Consider the following 21468-nt stretch of genomic DNA (forward strand, 5'->3'; position numbering starts at 1 on the left):
CTTTTTTATGTATCTTTTTTTTTTTTTTTAAACTTTAGAGTGTAACATCTTCTTGTGTTTGTACAGTGCCTGGGACACTGTGATTGCTGCTGGAAACAATATAAATGTTCCATCTGGACTGCAGCCTCAGACTGGCAGACGGAATTAGTCTCAAAGAGATACAAATTTTGCTCTCTACTAAATCAAACCAAATTTTATCAAGATTCTAAAAGGTTTCTTTAACATACAGTGATAGAGGAACACAAAGCTGCTTTCCAACACTTTATAATAGCCCTCTACTTCTGAGTGTCACAAATACATTGTGCTCTTTGGTTCCAGTATATTTGAGAAGCATTTAGGAACACAATGCCTGTAGGAACAGATCTCTAGTAATAAATATTGTGTTAATAGGACCTTACACTTGAAGACTTAAATAATGATGTCGCACAGATGAATCTTCTGTAAGGTTCAAATAAACGAGTCTGCTGTGTATTAAGACAAAATGACTCTAGGTGCTTCTTCCAAGGTCTTATTTTGCATGTCAGTTAAGAAAACAAGGAAATTGAAGGAAAAAAAAAACCCTTGCATACCCAGCTTGCAAAAATGATCTTAAACTGAATCAAGCTGTGCAGCTGTGTTCTTAATTTGCTTCCCATTCTTTCATCTTCCCATCTTCTCAAGAGTGAGTACACAAAATGCCCTTAGTTACTAACAGTCTAAACTGTTTGACGCCAGATATTCAAGAGGTGTATTCCTGGTCAATCCAGACTGAAACATTCATCACCTAAAACAGCTCAGTAAGCTCCTTTTACTGAGAAAGGTGAAACTTAGGCATGCTGAACAGAGCGAATGTGATGTTTTTCTAAGAAGGTATCTATTAATATGAAGACTGTATCATACTGTTTTAATTAGGCACTATGAACGTCAACAACTTTAGTTCATAAATATACCCCCAGATGTTCTGAAGCTTACAGAGAGACACTGTCTGGTCTTTCTAGGCCTAACATTAGGAATCCCCTGATATATGAATAATACCATGCAGAATGCTGATTGTGCCCCAAGACTTACTACATTTGAGTTTAGGAAGAGTTTGCCCTGGAGAGAAGCGTAAGCCTGCTGACTGTTGTAAAACTAAAACTGTGAAGAATCACAGTGGATTTTTAATTACTGAAGTGATCAAGCTTGAAGCCATGCTATTACTTACTGACATTGGAGTGCCTTACCTCTTAGTGTTCCCTGATGTAATTTTATGAGACCCAATCACAGCATAAACACAGTTTTTCGGTAGTTCAACAATTATGCAAGGAAGGTAGTATATTTGTAGTTTCATTTGTAAGTCAGGTAAACCCTGCTTGTATACGAAGCTATTCCCAGATGAACCAGAGTTCTTTATACATAATTTAATATGAAAAGTGGCTGCAGAAAAATTGCCTAAAAGTTCATGCTGCAAATCACTTTTGTCCATTATAAAAACTGCTATAAAACAGTGAATCAAAAGTGGCTGCCATATCGGAAAAACTGTGCAAAGCCTGTGAAATTGTTATCCAGATTTGAAACTAGCCCCTCTAAATTTTTATGTGCCTGATAAGGCTGTGTGTTCTGTCTTATTCAGGGAGAACTTTAAGTCCTGCAAACCCAGTTTTAAATTCTCGCTTCATAGGGCCTCCTATTATGAGATATCAGTTGATGATGGTCCTTGGGAAAAACAGAAGAGTTCAGGGCTTAATGTGTGTACTGGAACAGGATCAAAAGCATGGTAAGTACACGTTGCTGCTTTGACGCAAAATACCACTTCAGATAAGTTAGATGGACCTATTTTGCTTAAGCATTTTGTCCATACTGAGACTCTTGGGCTACGGGTAAGTCAGTGCATGTCAGTTATGTCCAAATATTCTCACTGTCAGTATGATTCAAAGCTGTCTCAGGTGTATGAGAAGAGCAGAGCACCCCTGACTTGCAGGTATGTAGAGAAGAGTTGAAAGGGTGAGGAGCTGTGGCATTGAGACAGAAGTTTACCTTAGGTGTAATTTTGGTGGAAGAGATTGCACGCAGCATGTGGAGATGAATGGTTGAGGGTGGCAAGGGAAAGAGATTCTGCTCTGACTTGCAATTTATTGAGGGGATCTCTGACCTACTCGTGTTGGCTAAAATAAAATGCTTAGATGAAGTAGCTCAGAAAACTTACAAAAATCTAAGCTCTAAGAAGAATGGGAAAACATGTACTTGGAAACAGTGTTAAGTGTTCTCTGGCACATCTACTGTCCTTTCTCCTTCTAAGCCTCTTGCCTCTTTTAAACTTAATTGAAAGGGCACAGACTCTTTGCCAAAATATGCCCCTTAAACGAAGACGGGCATATCTAAGCAGAGCTGTGCTAGCTTAATCGAAGGGGTAGATTATCTTAACTTCAGTTTAAACAAGCTGCAGTACTGCATGTAAGTCTAATCAATTTAGTTTTGAGATGTGAGAGATGTGTACAGTGAGAGTCTTTGATTTGGAAATCTGGCTGTGCTTATGGTTTAAAGTTGTACAACAGGCCCTGGATTTATGTGGCAGGCTAAGATGAACTAAAACTGAAGCTTTTAATGAAATTCAAAAATGAATATTCATGCTATAACCATGGTTACTGGGTTTTACTCTTCATTGTAATTCAGAATTTTGTATTCAGTCAGCATAACTTAGTCCTGGAGGCTGCCAAGGATGAAATTGGCAGACTGCTAGGGGAACTTTCCTAGTGTTCAGTACCTTGGGAATGTACAGTCTTAGTTCAAAGCTGTTCTTAGGTTTTCATTTGCTTATACACTCTGTACTGAGCAATCCCAGAACCAGGGACCAAACTCCAGGATTGCCCATCTCCATTGCTGTAATCAGTGTGTACTGCTGGACTTCTCTAAACCAAGGCCAAGCCTCAGTGGGGTGATCTTCCTTGGTTTAGGGGCTCTCCTGGGATTTCAGACCTCCTTGGACTGAGAGGCATTTAAACATCTAAGTGCTTCCTTCAGCTGCCAAAACTTGCATAAAAGGATATCTAGTTGAGAGAGAGAACAATTTCAAACTGTGCATCTCAGTTTCTTGCTGGCATCTGCTCAGGCTTGCAGGTAGGCAGTAAGTGTAAGAGAAGGAGCCTTGGACAACCTCCAACACCCTCAGCAGCTCTGTAGTCTGTTAGATGTATAGTGGATGTCTGTTGCAGTCTGAGGTGTTTTACTGACATGACGGAAGTGCTGGACTGAGGATTTTAAGCTGTATTGATACCTGGACAACTGAGATGTTCACAGTACTGCTGCACAGAGGCTGTGATTCGTACCTAATCCCTTTTGAGCCTGGGCACAGGAGGGAGACTTCTATTGGAGTATAGACTTGATTCAGACTGAGGCTTTATACTGACTTGCTGCGCATCCAAATGTGGCAAATGCAAAAGTGTCTGACCTGACTGTTCCTTTTCTATATACACTGATTCTTATGAGATTCAAGCCCACACCTTAGGGTACGGACAAAGAGGCATAATATTTGTAAAGAAACGTTGAGTCTCATAAATGAGAACTAACAGAAGGAATTAATTTGCAAGAGGTGTATAGAAGGGCTAAGAACACATACAATCTGTAGAACTGTCATGCTTCAGTTTTTTTAATGTAGACTTAAATCATCAATTACTGGGGTTTTAAGGCAGGAGGATTATTGATAAGGAGACTACATCCTGTGTATCATGCTCTTCTTTCCTGAAGAGTTCACTTAATGGATTATTAAGGGTTACAAAGCTACAGGTAGATGTCAAACCAAGAGTTAATTTAAGGCATTTTTTTGAAGAAACTGATGTCAGGTCACACTTAATAGCATTCTTTATTTTTTTTTTCTTCCTGATGTTGAACATAGTTCTTCATCTGTATGCAAGATTTTTTGGGTTGTTTTTGTTTTGGCTTTCTCCCAAGTTGTACTGCTTAGCAAACAAGACTCTACTTCTCTGTCTAGGTCCTATAATATTAACAAGGTAGCACATCAAGCTGTTGAAGAGATCCTTAAGATCGGTGAGTGAACAGTGTGGCATTACTGGCCAACTTTATAGATAAAGACACACCTATCTAATTGGGGCTCTTTCTCTTGGCTCAACAGCTAAAAAGCATGGAAGTTTGAATATGCCATTGAACACGGAACTAGTACAAAAAGGTTAGTGAAAAAGGCAAGATTTCTTTAAGGTGTCTTAACTTTGACCAGTTCATTTTGTTCGTACTCTTAATACTCGGCACTGCTTTCAGTATTTTAGCGCTCTTGCAATATTAGTCTTTGTTACAAACATTATTTAGGCACATTTGGTGAAAAATGTCTGACTTGATGTGAAAGCACTTATTTAGACTTTCGTATGTATAGATCTTCAGGAGAATTTCAGTTCTCCTAAGATTTGAGACACTTAATATTTAATCATCTGAAGAGAGCTGTTGAGTGTTTGTCATGCAATAGAACTGAAAGGAAGCTTCTGTGAGATTAATTTTTTTTGCAGGTGAAGGCTATTAAACATCTGTCAAGACTCAATATTCCCTCTTGGTAGGGAACCTGCTCTTTCCTGGAGGAATGTGTGTTTCTGAGAATAACTTATTTTCTCTGGAAAAACTAATGGCTGATTTCTCTATTTACAGTAACAAATGATTACAATGAGTCCCTGCTCTACAGTCCAGAAGAACCAAAGATGTTTTTCAGTATTCGAGAACCTATTGTAAACAGAGTTTTCTCAAGTAGCCGGCAGCGTGGCTTCTCTTCAAAGTAAGTGTTGGCTGTAGCAGTCACTGAAGATTTATTTCATTGTGTGTATTTGTCAAAGTATGAGCAAGTCAGGAGTTTCCCTTGAAGTGTTTCAACATCCAGTTTGTGTTTTGAGGGGCTTGAGTACTGTTCTCATAACAACAGGAAGAAAATGTTTCCAAGTTGTGTTATGTCTTTTTAATGTTTGATCCATGCACAATCTTACAGAATAAAAGAATCTCACTGTGCCTAGTTTTGGGTGTGTGCCATTTCCCTCAGTATGAGACACAGACATTGTCTGTGAATGGAGTGAATTCAAGAAAGGGCCACTGAGATGATTAGAGGGTCAAAACACATGGCATATAAAGGAGAGACTCAAACGGTGCTTTTGTTTAACCTGGAGGAGACAAGACTGAGCAGGGTGGATCCAGTTGCTGTCTTCAGCTACCAATGATGGTTACAGAGGAGACTGAGTTAAACTCTTTTCAGAGCAGAATATGAGGCAACAGCCATGATTTTATAGGATGTAAGATTCTGATAAAAAAAGGAAAAATTCTTCACAGTGGGAATGGTCAGGCAGTAGAACAGGGTGCCCAGAGATTGTGCTATCACTGTCCTTGGAGACAGTCAAAACTTGACTGGGCAAGGCCCTAAGCAACCTAATCTGTCTTTGAAGTAAGGCCTGCTTTGAGTGGAAGGTTGGACTAGATGCCCTTCCAAACTAAATTATTTGGTAATTCAGTCATTTTAACTTAGGGCACTTGCGCCAGGGGAGGTTTAGATTAGATATTAGGAAAAATTTCCTCACTGAAAGGATTATCAAGCATTGGAACAGGCTGCCCAGAGAAGTGGTTGAGTCACCATCCCTGGAGGTATTTAAAAGATGTGTAAACATGGTGCTTGGGGACATAGTTTAGTGGTGGACTTGGTAGTGTTAGGTTAAAGGTTAGACACTATGATCTTAAAGGTCTTTTCCAATCTAAATGATTCTATGATTCTATGATTTTTTTGGAGCTTGCCACAATTAAATATAAACACATGCAACTGTTAATTATATGTTCAGAATAACTATGTTGAGAACAATACAATATCTCAGTATTGACTAAATGTTAATTCAACCTTTTATATCAAATGTCTAAAGGAGCTCTGACTCGAAGGAGACCCAAATTCTGCTCCTTTTGAGCCACATCAGTGTTAGAACAACATTTTATGACCTAGTAATAAAGGACATCTCTGGCTACTGGGACTAAATATTATGATATTAGATGCCCACTGTGTATGTGTCATGTCTTTAAATGTTTACTGCTTCTTAAGTCATTTGGATCAGGGAGTTCTCAAGGGTGAGTAAATCTTAAGAGATGGTAAGAGGAGAGGTTAAAATAGGAGCAAATAACTGCATTTTCATCCATGGGTTCTACAGGACTAAGTCTTGTCTTATTTGGAGTCCCCAGTGTGGGATATACTATAAAAACTATACTGGAGCTACAAATGTCTGCATACCTATGAGGGATGTGTGCCCATTTTTCCTTTTTTAAGTAGAATTTGCTGCCTGTCACAGTTGATCTTTAGCTCTTGATACTAGACATCTCCCCATTGCTGTTCTTTATCCTTTTTGACATAGTAACTGCCCAGAGTGAAATGGAGGAGTGGAACATGCCTCCATGTTCTTCTGCAGCGTCCAGACTTGTCTGTGTTTTAGTGATGCGCAGGCCAATTAAGCTTTGACACTGTGGCTGTGCTTCCAAGTTTTTCATATTTGTGAACAATGTGTCTTCCTGAAAATTTAAGTCACTGGACAATTGTTGATTAAATTTTGGAGATCAGAACAGTGTCTAGACCAAGGCCTAAGTCAGAAACAATCAAGTACATCCATGTGAGACTGCAGTCTTGCAGCTTGTCTGGCGTAACTATTGGTTCCCACCTAGCAATATGAAAAAAGTTTGGAGAACTCTTTATTTAATAGTGTTCTTGCTTTCTGCATATGTGAAAGGATACATTCCAAAGGTTAATTTTCCTTTTAAAGGTAAGTGAAGAGGAAGATGGTTAGTAGCTTTACTCTGTCTTGTCCAGCTCTAAAAGAGCTGCCTTAAGTTTTATAAGCTTAAATTTAAATTTATTAGCATATAGTAGTCAATATTGACAGTAATATGCTGCAATACGTATTTATGATGTTGCCTGGCAAGCATTCTGACCTTCAACTTTGTGTTTGAAATTACTTTCCCTTCTCTGTGTGAATGATTCATGTGACAAGATAGACTATATTAATATCCAAATTACTTGAATCTCAAGCATCGCTAGTTGAAACTGCACGTTCCACTTAACATGAAGACCATACATTAGAATCATAAATTAATTGAAAACTTTTCTGTGAAAGATTGAGCAAATCACTATTAAAAGGGCTCATCAGAAGCTTTCTTTAAAAAATACACCTGAACTGCAGCTTTCAATATCAAGTGTTATGTTACAGGTTGTTCTCAGACTCTTGGAGCAATAGTCTCCATTTGAACAAGTCCTTCAGTCCTCTGTGGACTCTTCGCTACGTCTATACAAAGTACTGATAGGTCGGGGGATTCCAGTGCTTAGTACCATGCTAAATTCTTTTCTAAGTATGCTCCTGTGTGATTAAGCATTTACTGACCCATGCAAAGGAAATGTCCAAGAACCAGTTTTACTGTTCAGATAAGTGCTTGTGTGAAATACTTAATTTTTTTAAGCTGTTTGTGAAAACTTACTTTTTTGGGTTTTTGCAGAGTCTGTGTCCGTTCCCGTTGTTGGGATGCATGTATGGTTGTAGATGGAGGAACATCTTTTGAGTTCAATGACGGGGCAATAGCTTCAATAATGATTGATACAGAGGATGCACTGTGCACTGTTCTGCTGGAAGAATGAAGGACCCTAGTGTCTTCTGCTGAAACAATTCTAGATCCAGAGAGGGAACTCCTGGAGATAGACAGCACATCACAATGCTGCATTAAGTTGGAAGTTGGCCTTTTTGGATGCAAGAGCATTTGGAGGAAGCTTGAGATGCTTTTCATTCCTTTGGGTTGGGGAAATCTTAGCCTGATATTTAAGCTCTTTTTGCATCTGGTGTAAAAGAAATATATCTGAAGTCTTACCTCTAACTTCAGTGAAAATTGACATTTTAACCTGTAAGGCAAACATGAAATAACATCTTTTTAAACACAGGTAGATGGGTTCAAGTATTAAGTCAGTAGCATTAAATATTCAGATGTACAGTTTTGTAGTAACAGTCTGGAACTGATGAAACTAAACACCTTCATTACATATACTTTTGTAGAAAAGTTGACTGTCGGTCTAGCGATTTGATGCAAAGATACATAGATTTTGGTAAATCCTGATGTTGACGTAATAGAAATGGAAATACAAACCTTTTGTATGCTTTTCAAAAATTTTACAACTTTGTAGTTTCATACAACTTGTGACAATTTTTTTTTTCTCTTCCAGTATTTTTTCTACTTTGTAAATTTACATCAAAAGTAAAAGTCTGGTTTAATCACATCTTGAATGAGGTGGCTCTTACCTTTTCGCTTTGGCTAGAGAGGGACTTGAAACCCAAAGGTTTTCTTGAGCCCTTTAAGAGGAATATAGAAACTATAGGAAACATGTTGAAGTAAGATATACTCCTTCACTCAATTGATTAGCTGGCTAGCAGGTGTTCAGTCACAGTAGTGTATGTAGGTGGCTATCATTAAGAAAGATATTTGGCCTTATTAAGTTGAATGGTTTGGAATTTTAGGTTCTGAGTTTCTTTATAATTGAAGAAGAATGAGATGTGCTGGGTGCTAGTAGTTGGAGCACAAGTCAATACCTATATGTATGTCTCCCAGTTTTCCAAGTATGTGTTTCTACCTTCCCCAGAAAGTTTAAATTTCCAATCCGATGCTGAATTCTACTGATATTTAATTGGCAACAAATTAATTTTAATTTTACATGCCTCTGATGATGTGTTAGGTAAGCAAGTTGATGATAGGAAAAAAGCTCTGATCACAGAAGAGAAAGTGACTTTTTAGATGTTTTAGAGAAACTGTGAATTATGACTGCCTTTGAAAGTCTGTGCTGGTAATTGCATAGATGAGAGGGCAGAATTTGACAAAATGAAGATTCCTACAGCAGGAACTCTTCTGCTACATGACTTGAAAGAAATGTGTTTTGTCCTGTCTACTACAGATCTATTTCCAAAAGTGAGTCGTCTTCAGACTTTTGAATGAAGAGACTTCTGTAACAGATGTTCTCAGGTCTAATGGAAATGTTCTCCAGTGTGGCCAATCAGTGTATTTATTGGCAATCACAAAATGTAAACTGATCTTTATAAGTGGAGGACGTGGATAAAGGATTTTTTCCTTCTACTACTAACATGATTGTGTTCACTCTAAACCAGAATTTAGAGGAAATTGATTTGACCAGACCATTCAATTCTAGGAAAATGTGGTAACTGATGAAGCTTTTTGAATAAGCTATCACTGTTTACATACATTTCACCTTTTAAAGTGTGCTGCAGATTGAGTCTTTACACTATCATCTGCCTGAGTTACCAGGATTGCAGACCAGAAGGGGAAAATCGTATAGGCAAATACTCTTTCAAAACTTGGTGAGTTCAGGAACTATCAGAATAAAGCTCTTAATGTATAAAATAATCTGCAAAACTGGTCTAAAGGTAAAGATGCGAAAGACTAATCTTTCTTTAGAAAGTTGGCTGCACAGAGACTAGGGCGTTTCAGTTATTCTTAATCTATCTGTAATCAGTTAAGGATGGTTTATGTGCCTCTGTCTAGTACACTAGTCAATATGCTGTTAAGATTAAAAAAAAAAACCCACAACCCACCAATGCCATTAACACTAATTTATGGCTTCCTAGGACTTCACCACTGTGTTAGATCAGAGGTTTAGGTATTGAAAGTGTCCTTGAATACCTGCATAGACAAATTTACGGCAGAAACCCCGTCTCCTACTTATTTAGAGACATTTGCTTGCTGTAATGTTTTAATGGAGACTGATTAGTCTGGTCAGGGTGCATACCTCTTAAAGATGCCTGTCATTCCTTATTGTGAATACTGAGACTAAAAGGCAATGTTTTCAGGCCCTAGAGACCCAAAGTATGGTCTGGTTTAGGACTTAATAAGAGATTTCACAGTCAAATTCCTAACTTAATTAGCAAAATGGAAACCTGACCTACTCATGAGTGGCCTCTACTGGTTTTGTCTATATTTAATTGCATTTCTGTTGAAGCATTTACTGGTGAATGCTTGACTTAATCATCCTACTTAATTTAAGAGATCTATAATAGATAAAAAGGATTCTACAATTCTTTAATAAAAAAGGTAGCTGCTTACTGTTTAAGGATCCTTTATTACAAGGGATTGCAGTACAGACAACTTACCTGGTAGACAGTGTTCCGTGACAGGACTGAGTATTGGTTTAACCCCAATTTAATCTGCCTGGACTGGCAGCAAACTCTGCACCTCTTCTACCTGCTGAATCAAATCCATGGTCTTTTCACTTAGTGCCAGCCCACACTGTGTTCTGCTAAACTAGAACGGTCATTCTTCGCTTTTTTAAAAAAGGTGGTGTTTATACATTATGTAATAAAAATTTAAAAACTTGAGATACACGAAGCTGTCCTGTGCCTTATTTCAACTTTCAGAAGTGTTTCATGTGCTCAGCCGCTTCTCACTTACTGTGCAGTTTCTTTTAAATAATGGTTTCTAAGCCCTCATGCTTTAGGTAAAATGCAGAGACTTATCTATGTAGCAGTTTTTGGTATGGATTGCTTGGAGCTCCCAAGTAACTTTTTTCAGTTAGGAAAAGGTCAGTGATGCACCTTATCCAGAGGACTTCCATTATGTGTCTGCTACAGCTGCCATCATAACCAAGAGACCTGCAATAGAAATGTTTGTCTGGGTACTTAAAAAAAAACAAGTTCAGGACTATTGCTTCTAGCTAAAGCCATACTACTATCCCAATTCTGTACAGGGTTTTAAAGCACAGTTTATTAAATGCTAAACATATTGGTTGTAACACCCTGTCTTCTAAACCACCATTGTTTAAGACGTTGCTTGGACAAATTTCTCCTTTTTAAACCCATGACACAAACTTGGTGGCAAGTAAGGGAAAGCGTTGTCCCATCCATCAGTCGTTTTGTACAATATAGCAATTCCTTAGATGGTTATTAAATGCAAGAGAAGTTGTATGGGGTTACATGGTGCACAGGAGGAAGAATTTAAAATAGTGCTGTGCTGCAAAGATTTTACTTTTTTTCCTTGAAGTAGTTTAAGGCATAAACCTAAGGCTGCAAACTGTGAAGCAGAATATCCAGTATCCTCCAACCTCCTATAACTTCTCCGCTCCAGCTTTCACAAGGTATGTTGCCCATTAACTCCTTTGTAAGGGGCACAAGCCCATTAGTGACTCAAGTGTTACATCTGTTAAATTCAATTAAAAAAACAAGACAACTTAGATTAACAAGATAATACTGTATTTGCTCTACTATAGAAAGTCAAGTTAAATATCAAATACTAGTACTCATACAATCTTTCCACAGTAATTAATTATTCTGTACTGCCAGGTATTTATTCCTGAACTCTTTCTTCAGATTGAGATGGGAAGCACTGTACCTATGCAACAGCCCTACAGTAATGCTGTAGGCTAACCTTAAACATCCATGAATAAATTCACCACCTGCTTGCTTACTGCATTCATGGGAACAATAGCATGTTCATGCCCTACACAGGATGCAAGTTTTGCCCTAGGACTTCTCAACTAACACTTAGACCTGCTGGAACATTCCAGGCTTATGCACAAGGACCTTCATGATAGACCCAGATCAAAGTTTTATTTAAAGTCATTACCTGTTCCTATCCTTAGGTTTTTTTTTTTTTTTTTTTTTTTTTAGCAGTTACTCACCTTTTCATATGACTTTAAAAAAACAACACTAGACAGTAGTGGTTAGTGTTACAGAGACAAGAAGTGAAATCATACTACAAGCATAAGCTATTATAAAAGAGAAATTGATGTCTTTTAATAGCACCAAAGCATCTCTTCCTTTCAGCACTCTTACACTGCAGTCCCATGTTTTGTTTTTGGTCTGAGATCTAGAACCATTTGAGCCCTCCCCCTGCAGGATTTCTGCCAATTTATCAGTTGCAGTTGAAAGATCGTAATCTTTAAAAGGAAGTAAGAGAACATTTTTAAGTTTCATCTGAGATCAAGTTCACAGAAGCTACATTAAGGTTCTGTAATACTTAATCAGAAAACCTAGCACCACAACATGAAATGATAACCAGCACCTACTTTTACAGATGTTTATTCTGAATGGGCTTTTCAAACTATATTTTGCTAACAATGAAGAATATTAAAAGCAGATGTTACCTTTGTGGCCTGCTAAAGAACAACTTCACTGTAGCTCCTTTATACTGCTCCTTAACTTGTACAGTATTGAGCTGTCTCTTAGCTATTTTTGTGTAGACATCCCTTCCCCTATTTACTGTTTTCAGGTTTGGTGAATTCAGACTCAGTCCTCTGTCCCTCTCACAAACAGTGGGTAGCTTCTTATCTTACTGTACATCTTGTTCAATTAAGGATCTGAATAGGTTCAATACCATTATTCATTTTGAGTTCTGCAAACTCAAAGACAATTCCTTAATAAGCCTTATTAAGACATCTAGCACCTCTACAAGCCATTTCAGGAGTTGTAGAGCTGGAAGAGTTAATCAAAAGCACCTTTAGAACATCTTAGAGCAACAACAGCTGCATCAGAACCTGCAACAGTTGCTAGGGGCTGACCTTGTTTAATTACAATGATTGTTTCATGGTATTTTTTTTTTAAAAAACCTCCCCTGTAAAAAAGACAAAGAAAAATTCTACAATTGCTCACAGATCATCAGATTTCTAAAGGCTTTAAGTACAAAAAATACTGTAAACATATTTATGAAACTACATTAAGGCATAAGACCAAGTTAGAATGCTTTTTACAATAACAGTACTATGATTAAAGGTGCTCCAGCACTCTGCTTCTTAAGGAGCTTCACTACACACAGTGTGTCCATCACATCCAGTGCATTGTACATGATCATAAGCCACTAGGATTTCTCAGCGTCAATCTGCATTTGATGCCCCAAATCTCATGATTCTTTTTGCTGCCAACAGTTGGCCTTGCGATACTTGTAAAGTGTGAACAATTGATCTTCATGTCGGGAAGCGTTTCCTTGAGGAGCTGTAGGGAGCTATCAGTCACTATTCCAAATACCTGAAGAGTCTTTAATGTCGGAATTTTACCAAGTTCTCTAGAAACAGAAAAATATGAAATTTATCATGAACCTGAAAACATTTTTCCAGTCTGTACCCAAACTAGGTAACTGCATTTCTACTATCTTTTTAGAAGTAATGTAACTACTTAACGATAAATCCTCCATCCTACTTTTAAAAAGCACATATTTAATTGAAACTAGTTCTCTCTACTGATAATTCAAGAAAAGGCTGAATAAATTGCTTCTTGCTGTTCTCTCTCTCAGAGTGAAAACAAACTGGTTCCTCCCCTTTCATTTCCCTGGACTTAAGTATTTAGAACAAGTGGAAGGAATTGCCCCCGATGAAATTTCAGGATGTGCCTCAGAGGACACAAGCCCCTAGGTACTATCAGTCTCCAGTTTGTTATGATGTTTTGGTGAGTAGCCAGCCCTGGCTTCTTGATTGCTTCATGTTTGCCCAGTCATCATGTGACCTGTGTATCTATAAGCAAGTACTGGACAAAAATCAAAAGGCAGAGACACAGAAGCTATCATCATGACAGCACACGCTGCTACAGAAAAGGTTCTTCAGATTCCCATTTTGATAGTCCTGTTCCTCTCACAATCTTTTTCTTCTTGTTGACCATTTCCTCAGGATCGACATCCTTCCTGAGATGATTAAGATGGATAGCTGCTATACTAATAAAAGGCAGAAAAAAACTCAAAAGCAAGTAACTCTAAGCTGTGTTTCAGTGGCAACCAATAACTGATACAGGTGCACACAAAAGCAAAGGAATATAAGCAGATTAGCTAGTCAGCAAGTATTGTCAACTCTGTTAACTTTTCCAAAGGACTATACCTTCCTTGCTGCATAACTGAAAGCCAACACTGGTCATTGGCAGGAGTGGAACCTCCAGCTGTACCTCATAGTAACGAATCCCAGCAGTATAATGCCATTAAGGGAAGACATGATGCACGCACTGAGCAGCAAGTTCCATGAGTACAGACTGACATCATGGAAAGATTCTCAGATACCTTTAGTTCCAGTCTGGGTTCTCAAAGGTACATGCTCTAGCAGTCAGGTTATTTTATCTCAGTTCCTTTTCTAATTCCTCATACCAGTAAGTTTTTCAAAACAGTACTTGCAATTCTAAACCTAAAATAAAGCCAGTTTAAATTAACTTATCCTCTGTATGAATAGCAAACCAAAGCCATTTAGAGATTACTTACACTAAGGCAGCAGGTGATATCTGGTAACATCGGCTAAGACACAGATGTTGTAGAAAGATGAGTTGATGAAAATACTGGAAGCACTCAGGCTTCAACATCACACTGTCACTGTACATGAGAGCACATGAAATAGAAGTATAAAGCAGCAGTAAATTTGGTATTTCCAAAAATTCAGGCTGAGAAATTTAATGAGTATCAACTTCTTTTTCTACCACTGAAGTATTTTTTTGCTCAGTATGGAAGTAACCCATTTCGTGTGTGTGTGTTCATGTGTGTGTTTTGCAGGGGAGGGATTCTGATTTTCACTGAAGGGCAAGCGAAGAAGCTTCTCTGCAGGCAGATATTCTGCAGCAGAACTTATGCCATGCAAAGGCAATTACTTTACACATCAAGATTTCAAAATATTTTAATGGAATAGGTCAAAAACAAAATACACTTTTTTTCCCCACAGTTCTATGGCCAAGTAACAAGTTTATACCAGAGCTGAACTAAACCCTCTCTAGGATGCTAGGCTCATAGACTGTATGCATCTAACTGCTTCCTTCCACTCTGCCTATCAACTACAATCGCTTGTTAGTTAACAAATCCTGTATGTATGTAGCATTTATGCTGAGGTAACAAAGAAATCTTCAAGTTAGTTACCTGCTCCAGATTAGGTCATGCCAGATAGCAAATCTTTTGTAGGTTTAGCATAGAAGGTATTTTCTGGTTGTGCAACCCTACACAATCATGCATTATTGCTATATAATTACTGCACCACAATAGACTTGGCAATCCCCTGAACCATAAGGATTTAAGGACTAACTGCACAGGTCTTCTTACCTTAGATCTAAATGGACGAGAAAAGGACACCTTTCCACCAGTGTTTTAACATCTGAGAAGAGGTCACACAGAGTCAGTCTATCTTTTAGTAACAAGACAAACATGCTTTATACAACCTACTCACTTCCATATATGTTCATTTGTATCTTCTCTACTGGAACCCCACAATTGGAACACAACTTTTTGTTAAAAAGATACACACTTAAGACTTACAGCATATAGTCTGCCTATCAAGATACTTTACAGAGACTTCTTTTAACCCTCAGCAAAACAGATCCATTTAGTGCAAAGAAGCATCCCTAAAAGTCAATTGCGCCAGCAACTTAGCAAGTAAATCATTCAAATGATACTGCTGTAGAAATCTACCAAGACACAGTAATGGTGAGATGCCTGAAATTCTTACATGAAATGAAAAAATACCAAAAAATTATCCACATATCAAATACCCTTTCAAAGCATCAAGTTCTTTAGGCATCTCCATTTTTACCTACGGAAAGTTCTTCCCTCATGACAGAAAGTTACAGTTTTCCTGATTTAAACTGTAAGTTCTTCAGACCATCTTTTCATTGTCTGCAAATAGCATAGAATCACCTGTGGCTCCAATATCACCTAAAAGGCCACTATTATTAGCAAGGTGTTAAACAACATGCAAGAAGATTTTGGTATTTCAGAATTCACATGCAAAAACTAAAGAAAACAATACCTAAATTATGATGATTAGTGAACTATTCAAATCTTATGCCTTATAAATTGCATTGAAACAGAGTAAAATTACTCATAGAAAGTGTTTTGCAAATAGAAGAGCTCCACACATTGTCTCTAATGGTCAGATCAACAGAAGGTTCAAATTCCTGATTTGGAGGAGATTATGTAGTATGTTTGTTTATGGGTTTTGGGCTGAGATAAAAAGACTGGTGTATTTCCCCACAAGGGAATGCATGCTGAGGTCTGTGTGACATTTAAACAGAAAAAAGAGAGGTCACAGCCTGTGTGTCACCTACCTGCTTGTCAGCCAATGCCCTATCGTCACATTTGCTCATTGAGAAAATTAATTTTTCTTTACCACCAAAGCCATTTCACCCTTTATCTATGCTCTTGTCTATTTTGTTGTGCCCTCTCTCCAAATCTAGATTTCTCCACATCTTCTATTACCCTGCAACTTTACCCAACTTTCCCTCCTAGAACTATTAGGAAGTAAATAGTTAGTTGATTACTGAGATTATTTGCCTTCCAAATTAACTGGTCTCTGTAGGACATCATGTCAGGCTGAAACTCAAGTAGTTACTAAGACTGTTCTCTTTTGGAAGATGCCTTCAGCAGCCACAATAGCAGAAGCCTTAAGAAGGTTCCAAGAACAGTATCTGGAAGGCTAATTCACAGTTGAGAGTGGAACATGGGACCCAGCGTATCCTGCTTCCAGGACTTACTTCTGAAGTAAGGGCTATACCTCTCAACTGAAGATGAAATGAGCTTTCATCTGACTATTTTTAAATTTGGAAGACAAATCATCTCAACCCTCATGGCTAAGCCAGAGACATGAGCAAAATTCTCTGATAGCAAGAACATCAAGCTATACAGAGCACAGAGTAAGTGTTAGAGCAGGATTTTTCTATGCACACAGCAGATGCTAACCAGAAGAAAACAAAGCCTGCTGCTTTATCCCATAGTGAGAATAAAGGTTTGCCATGCTGCTATTTACCTGGTATTTGTAGATTCTGTCTGTATCCACTTAAATTTAATTGGGTTACTTTTGAAGTAACATGATTGACTGCTGCTTTGACATGGGTGGCTGTGAAGTCACACCAGGACAAGTTCAGCTCCTCCAACCTACACAAATGAACAAAGAGTTGTTTGGAAGAATGACTGAAATACAGTTTCCGTTCTGATATTATCTATTACAGTTAATACTTTTAAAGGTAAAAACTTGTAACATACCTACTACCAACTTCCTGTATTCATGACTACAAATTTTGCTATGACAATAATTAAGCACTGGAGCAGTTAGCCCAGCGAGGCTGTGGAATCTGTCTTTGGAGGTTTTCAAGATCCAGCCAGAGAAAGTCCTCATCAACCTAGCCAGCGCTGAATTTAGACCCTGCTCTGGGAAAGGGGTTAAAGTGACTTCCCAAAGCCACTTCCAACTGGAATGATTCAGTAATATCTTAGGAAGTGAAATGATTCTTTCTGGGGACTGCCATGGGGAGACACTGTCTTTTCATCTTGCTTCTGGGTTTGTGACCTGAATCTGTTACTACTGAACAGATGTTCACATTGAGAGGAAAAGGCTATCCATTATTAGCATTGGTCAGATGACCAATTAATCCTAATTAGCATAAAATACTTCATAGTTTTATATAAGCATTTGCCATGCTGTGACCTTAACTCTCTTTACATGTTTGATTACCTATAGCCTATCACCATTTGGGGCTGGGACAAAGTACTTGTTTTGTGTGCAGGTGCTGTAGATGTAACCAGAGGACAAAGACACAGAGAACAGCACAACCAGAGCATTTAGCTGGCAATCTTTATGTAAATGAAAAAAACAGTTAAATCGCCACTAGTATTCCTAGGATCAGGTTTGCCATCTGCTATTCACTGTGCACTGTACAGACTGCCATTCTCTAAAGAGCTCATGGTCCAAGTAATCAGACCAAGCAATAGAAAGCATTATCTACCCATGAGAGGCAGAGAAAGATTAAGGCTTTGTCCACTAACTTGCAGATTGATTAAAAACATGCTTTTGCGGAAACAAAGATTAAGTAGATTGTTCAGTAGCTCACAGGAAGTCAGCAGAAAGATCAGGATATAAATCCCAGACTGACTGGGGCTCAGTTCAGTGACTTCGTGCCAGCAGATGGTTTAATCACTGGAGCTGTCAATCTGAACACAGTGCTTCATAAAGTAGAACATTACTGAAGGATTATTCTATCAGGGATGGAAAGGCTCAATGTTTCTGCCATTCATGCTGTACTCTGATTGCAAAGGGAGCTCTGGGACTCCGCTTTTCAGTTTTCAAAACACACACTTTCACTTTGTGAGGATCACATACTGCTTTCATTAAGAAAATCAAATTTACATGATAATAAAACATAAATGGGGTTTACCCACCAACTAGACTTCCTTTAAGGATGATTAATAGCAAAGATGTACCTCAGCAGTTTTTCATGAGTTTCTTTTAAAGAAGAAAATAGCTTGATAGAAAGAAACTGACTATTCAGCTAATAATCAACTGTTAGGCATTTAGGAGCGGAAACAGGCTCATAAAAAAGGTATTAGAGACAAGTACAATTGGGATGCCTATGAAAAAAAAGGAGGATGCCTATGAAAAAAATAAAAAGGATCCTTTATCTCAGATATAGCAGTAAGCAGGAATAGCAAAAAATATTTGTCTTACATAGAACAGCTGCTCAACATCAGCTCCAAGGCTTCTGCAGAAAACCCTGAGCACCCACAGAGATTTAGTCGCATCAAACTGAGATTCTTAGCAATGCTCCTGTAGAGAAGAAAAAAGAAAAGTCCAATAAAATTTAAATGTTGGAACATTGCTTGCATTGCTAGGATGTGTGATGTATGTAAGATGATGTAAGATCCCAGGCACAGAACTATTTGTTAAACATGCAGCACCCCATCTTTAGTAAACCGACCAACCTAAGAGTCACTAGGGATCTCTACTCTGTACTTGCTGCATCATGGCACAACTTCAGAAGGGATACTTGCCTATTTACCTGACATTCCTGACAAGTCTGCATATTTATAAACTGCTAAGTTTAAAAGGAAACAATTCCTTTTCACCTTTTCCTGTTGTATGCCATTAAACACACACCATGGCTTAGAGATGACTATACCTCTACAAAAGAAAAAGCAATAATCTCATTTCTGAAGTCACCCCTCTGCAAGACGGAGGTTATTCCAGAACAAAACACATGTCCAAATAGCATCCACCTGAATGCATGTTTGCAAGGCTACAGCAGACATGCAGTTGGCAAAACCTGGGAAAAAGCTTACACCCAGTATCTACATCTGTACACAAGGCAATAAAATTCCATCATTGGTGCGTAATTAGTACCCAATTTTCAGACACTTTTTATCTGGTATCAAAAGCCAAACTATATTGGTTTATTTGTGCTCTGTTTTGTTGTGGGTTTTTTTCCCCCCCTCTGGTGTGAGGAAGGCATCAGAAAGCTCAAAAGAAGAAAGCAGGACACCCAAAGTCTCTGCCATCTGACCTATGGTCCCTGGCACCTCCACAATCCCGTAATATGATTGAACTGCACACCCATTAGTGTCTTTCCAGTTTAACCAAACAACAGTTCATCTGCTTGACAGTATCTATAATTTTCCAGACACTGAGTGAAGTTCAACAAAGAAGTGAGAAATAGTGCAGAAGCACAACGAACATGTGGTGGGAGAGCTGCTGAGACCCCTTAAAATGGAAAAGAACCTGTATGCCAAACACAAAGTTCTCTTGAGAGCACAGAAATGGGAAAATAAAAGTAGCTTTGCTGTAGAGCTTGGCTGCAGGAACAGCCAATGGACACAAACCCGAGAGAGAGATGAGCAGTTTCTCCAGGCTCCCCCTACTCTGGGGAGTGAAAAAAGCCACCAAGAAACACTCTTCCAGAGGGGTGTTTCCTTCTCACCTCATCTCTTGGAAGATAGAGAGGAAAGAGGCAGCTCATCTAGCCTGCCAGCTAGCTCTGTTAGGTGCCTAAAACTGGCCATTTCAAAAGACTCCCACAATGAAGAACTCTCAACTGCATTCTTTCACTAGTCTGCACAAAATGATAGCACCAAACAGAAGGTATTTACTGAATATTCCCAAACATGTCACTCACTTGATGATGTCATCAGAAAGCACTAGTCCCTCCAAGCTGAGGTTCTGCAGCCTTTCACACAGACAAAGAATACTCTGGAGATCTGCAACAGACACTGTGCAGTTCGACAAATCCATATGCTGAACTCTGAGAGGTCTAAAAAAAGGAGAAAGGCAGGTTACTAAAATTGCATTAAAACCTGCTCCACAAATTCCCCATACCATAAATATACCTCATACACTAAAACTGTGCAAAACTTGCAGAAAATAATTACTGTTGTATTCAGCTGCACACTGGACATACTACTAAGCTCATTGGGCCCACTGCTAAGCTACCAGCCAAAACTGCAGAACGCTTATCCTCAAGGCATTTACAGGATTCATCATAACACCTGAAAAGTCTAGCCTGCTGGAGTTAAATAATTTTTTTGAGCTTCCCATATAAAAATGTTGAACACGCTGACAATTCTTGGTTCTACGAGATATAAATTGCAAGTGGATGATGGTGCTTGATACTTAAAAAAAAAAATCACATTAACTTGGTTTTAAATAACTGACTGGTGAATGCAGATCCTCCTATTTGAACACATGCCTAACCATTGATCAGCTCTTCCACACTCCAGAGACAGCACAAATGCTACTACTGGTGGAGGCCTTAAAACCAAAAATACACAGAGAAACTGTGAATATTTGAGATGTGGCTTCAGGATCCAGAACATGCAGAAAAAGCCTTACTTGCTTGTTTTAAACAACGGATTCCCAATACAAGATCTTGGGCAGCGGAATACAGTAACACCTGCAGGCAGCAACTGTCCAATCACTCCTGGCAGCAGATTTCTACCAGTCAGATCGAGAGTCTGCCAGAGAGATTCATCAAACCTAAGGCACAGAATTTTACTTGTTAGTGAGTTAGAAAGGTTCAAAACTATGAGTACAACCACAGAAAGTTTTCAGTGTCACAAAAGACTGAGAGGAGGGAAAGCTACTTAATAGAATTTACTAATGTTAAAATAGATGAGCCATCTTTTGATTATACATACGTATAACCCACATACAGCATAAATTGAATTATACATGAATAAACAAGATGAGAACCAGATCATTTAAGAGGCTATGGAAGCAAAGGTTTTCTTAGTACTAAATGATGAGAAGTAATACTTACGAAAGACGATGCCATCTCTTGCAAATCAGGGAAACTTTTAGCAAGTCATTTAGGGGCAAATATGCAAAGATTGCCAAAAGCAATTCATCTGGAAGTGCATCCCAAGAAACACCTTAAGGGAAAGAGCAAACATGTTCTAGTTAAAGCTGGTTCACTTTTGCCTGCTGATCAGATGCCATTGTTAAAAGCACCTCTACAGTTTCTCTAAGCTATACAGACATCAGCTCACTACTCATCCCCCTTTCAGCTCTTCATTGTGGGAAAACATTATTACCATCTTTGCCTAGGTATGACTGGCAAATGCAAAGCTTTCCATAACATCAGCTTAGTACACATACTAAAGCTATGGAAAAACAATTTCCCTGAAAAAATGAGAGTAATCTTTATTCACATACTCATTTTGGAAACAAGAGCATCTGTTACTTCCTTTGTATTCCCCCCCCCCCCCCCCCCCCCCCCCCCCCCCCCCCCCCCCCCCCCCCCCCCC

At 38.5% G+C, this 21468-nt stretch overlaps 2 protein-coding genes across 3 annotated transcripts in view; one reads left to right on the top strand and one right to left on the bottom strand.

The window, feature by feature from the left end:
- Window positions 1–10529, top strand: part of NADK2 (NAD kinase 2, mitochondrial) — an 18388-nt gene extending 7859 nt beyond the window's left edge. Inside the window, exons 7-11 of one of the 2 annotated variants that reach the window (XM_009285169.2) lie at window positions 1592–1735; window positions 3947–4002; window positions 4088–4141; window positions 4609–4732; window positions 7462–10529. In XM_009285169.2, coding sequence (XP_009283444.1) covers window positions 1592–1735; window positions 3947–4002; window positions 4088–4141; window positions 4609–4732; window positions 7462–7600 — 517 coding nt within the window. In that variant the 3' untranslated portion in view covers window positions 7601–10529. The remainder of the gene's footprint in view (window positions 1–1591; window positions 1736–3946; window positions 4003–4087; window positions 4142–4608; window positions 4733–7461) is intronic. The other variant, XM_009285170.1, reaches the window with a different exon arrangement.
- Window positions 10530–11196: 667 nt separating this feature from the next.
- SKP2 (S-phase kinase associated protein 2) overlaps window positions 11197–21468 on the bottom strand; it is an 11900-nt gene continuing 1628 nt past the window's right edge. The window contains exons 3-10 of the mRNA XM_009285171.1: window positions 20982–21093; window positions 20555–20698; window positions 19842–19976; window positions 18401–18499; window positions 16706–16833; window positions 15007–15058; window positions 14185–14292; window positions 11197–13011 (exon numbers count right to left, since the gene is read on the bottom strand). Of these exons, the coding sequence (XP_009283446.1) occupies window positions 12798–13011; window positions 14185–14292; window positions 15007–15058; window positions 16706–16833; window positions 18401–18499; window positions 19842–19976; window positions 20555–20698; window positions 20982–21093 (992 nt within the window). The 3' untranslated portion in view covers window positions 11197–12797. The remainder of the gene's footprint in view (window positions 13012–14184; window positions 14293–15006; window positions 15059–16705; window positions 16834–18400; window positions 18500–19841; window positions 19977–20554; window positions 20699–20981; window positions 21094–21468) is intronic.

The sequence above is a fragment of the Aptenodytes forsteri genome, unplaced genomic scaffold, assembly GCF_000699145.1.
Source record: "Aptenodytes forsteri isolate BGI_AS27 unplaced genomic scaffold, ASM69914v1 Scaffold120, whole genome shotgun sequence".
NCBI lineage: Eukaryota > Metazoa > Chordata > Aves > Sphenisciformes > Spheniscidae > Aptenodytes > Aptenodytes forsteri.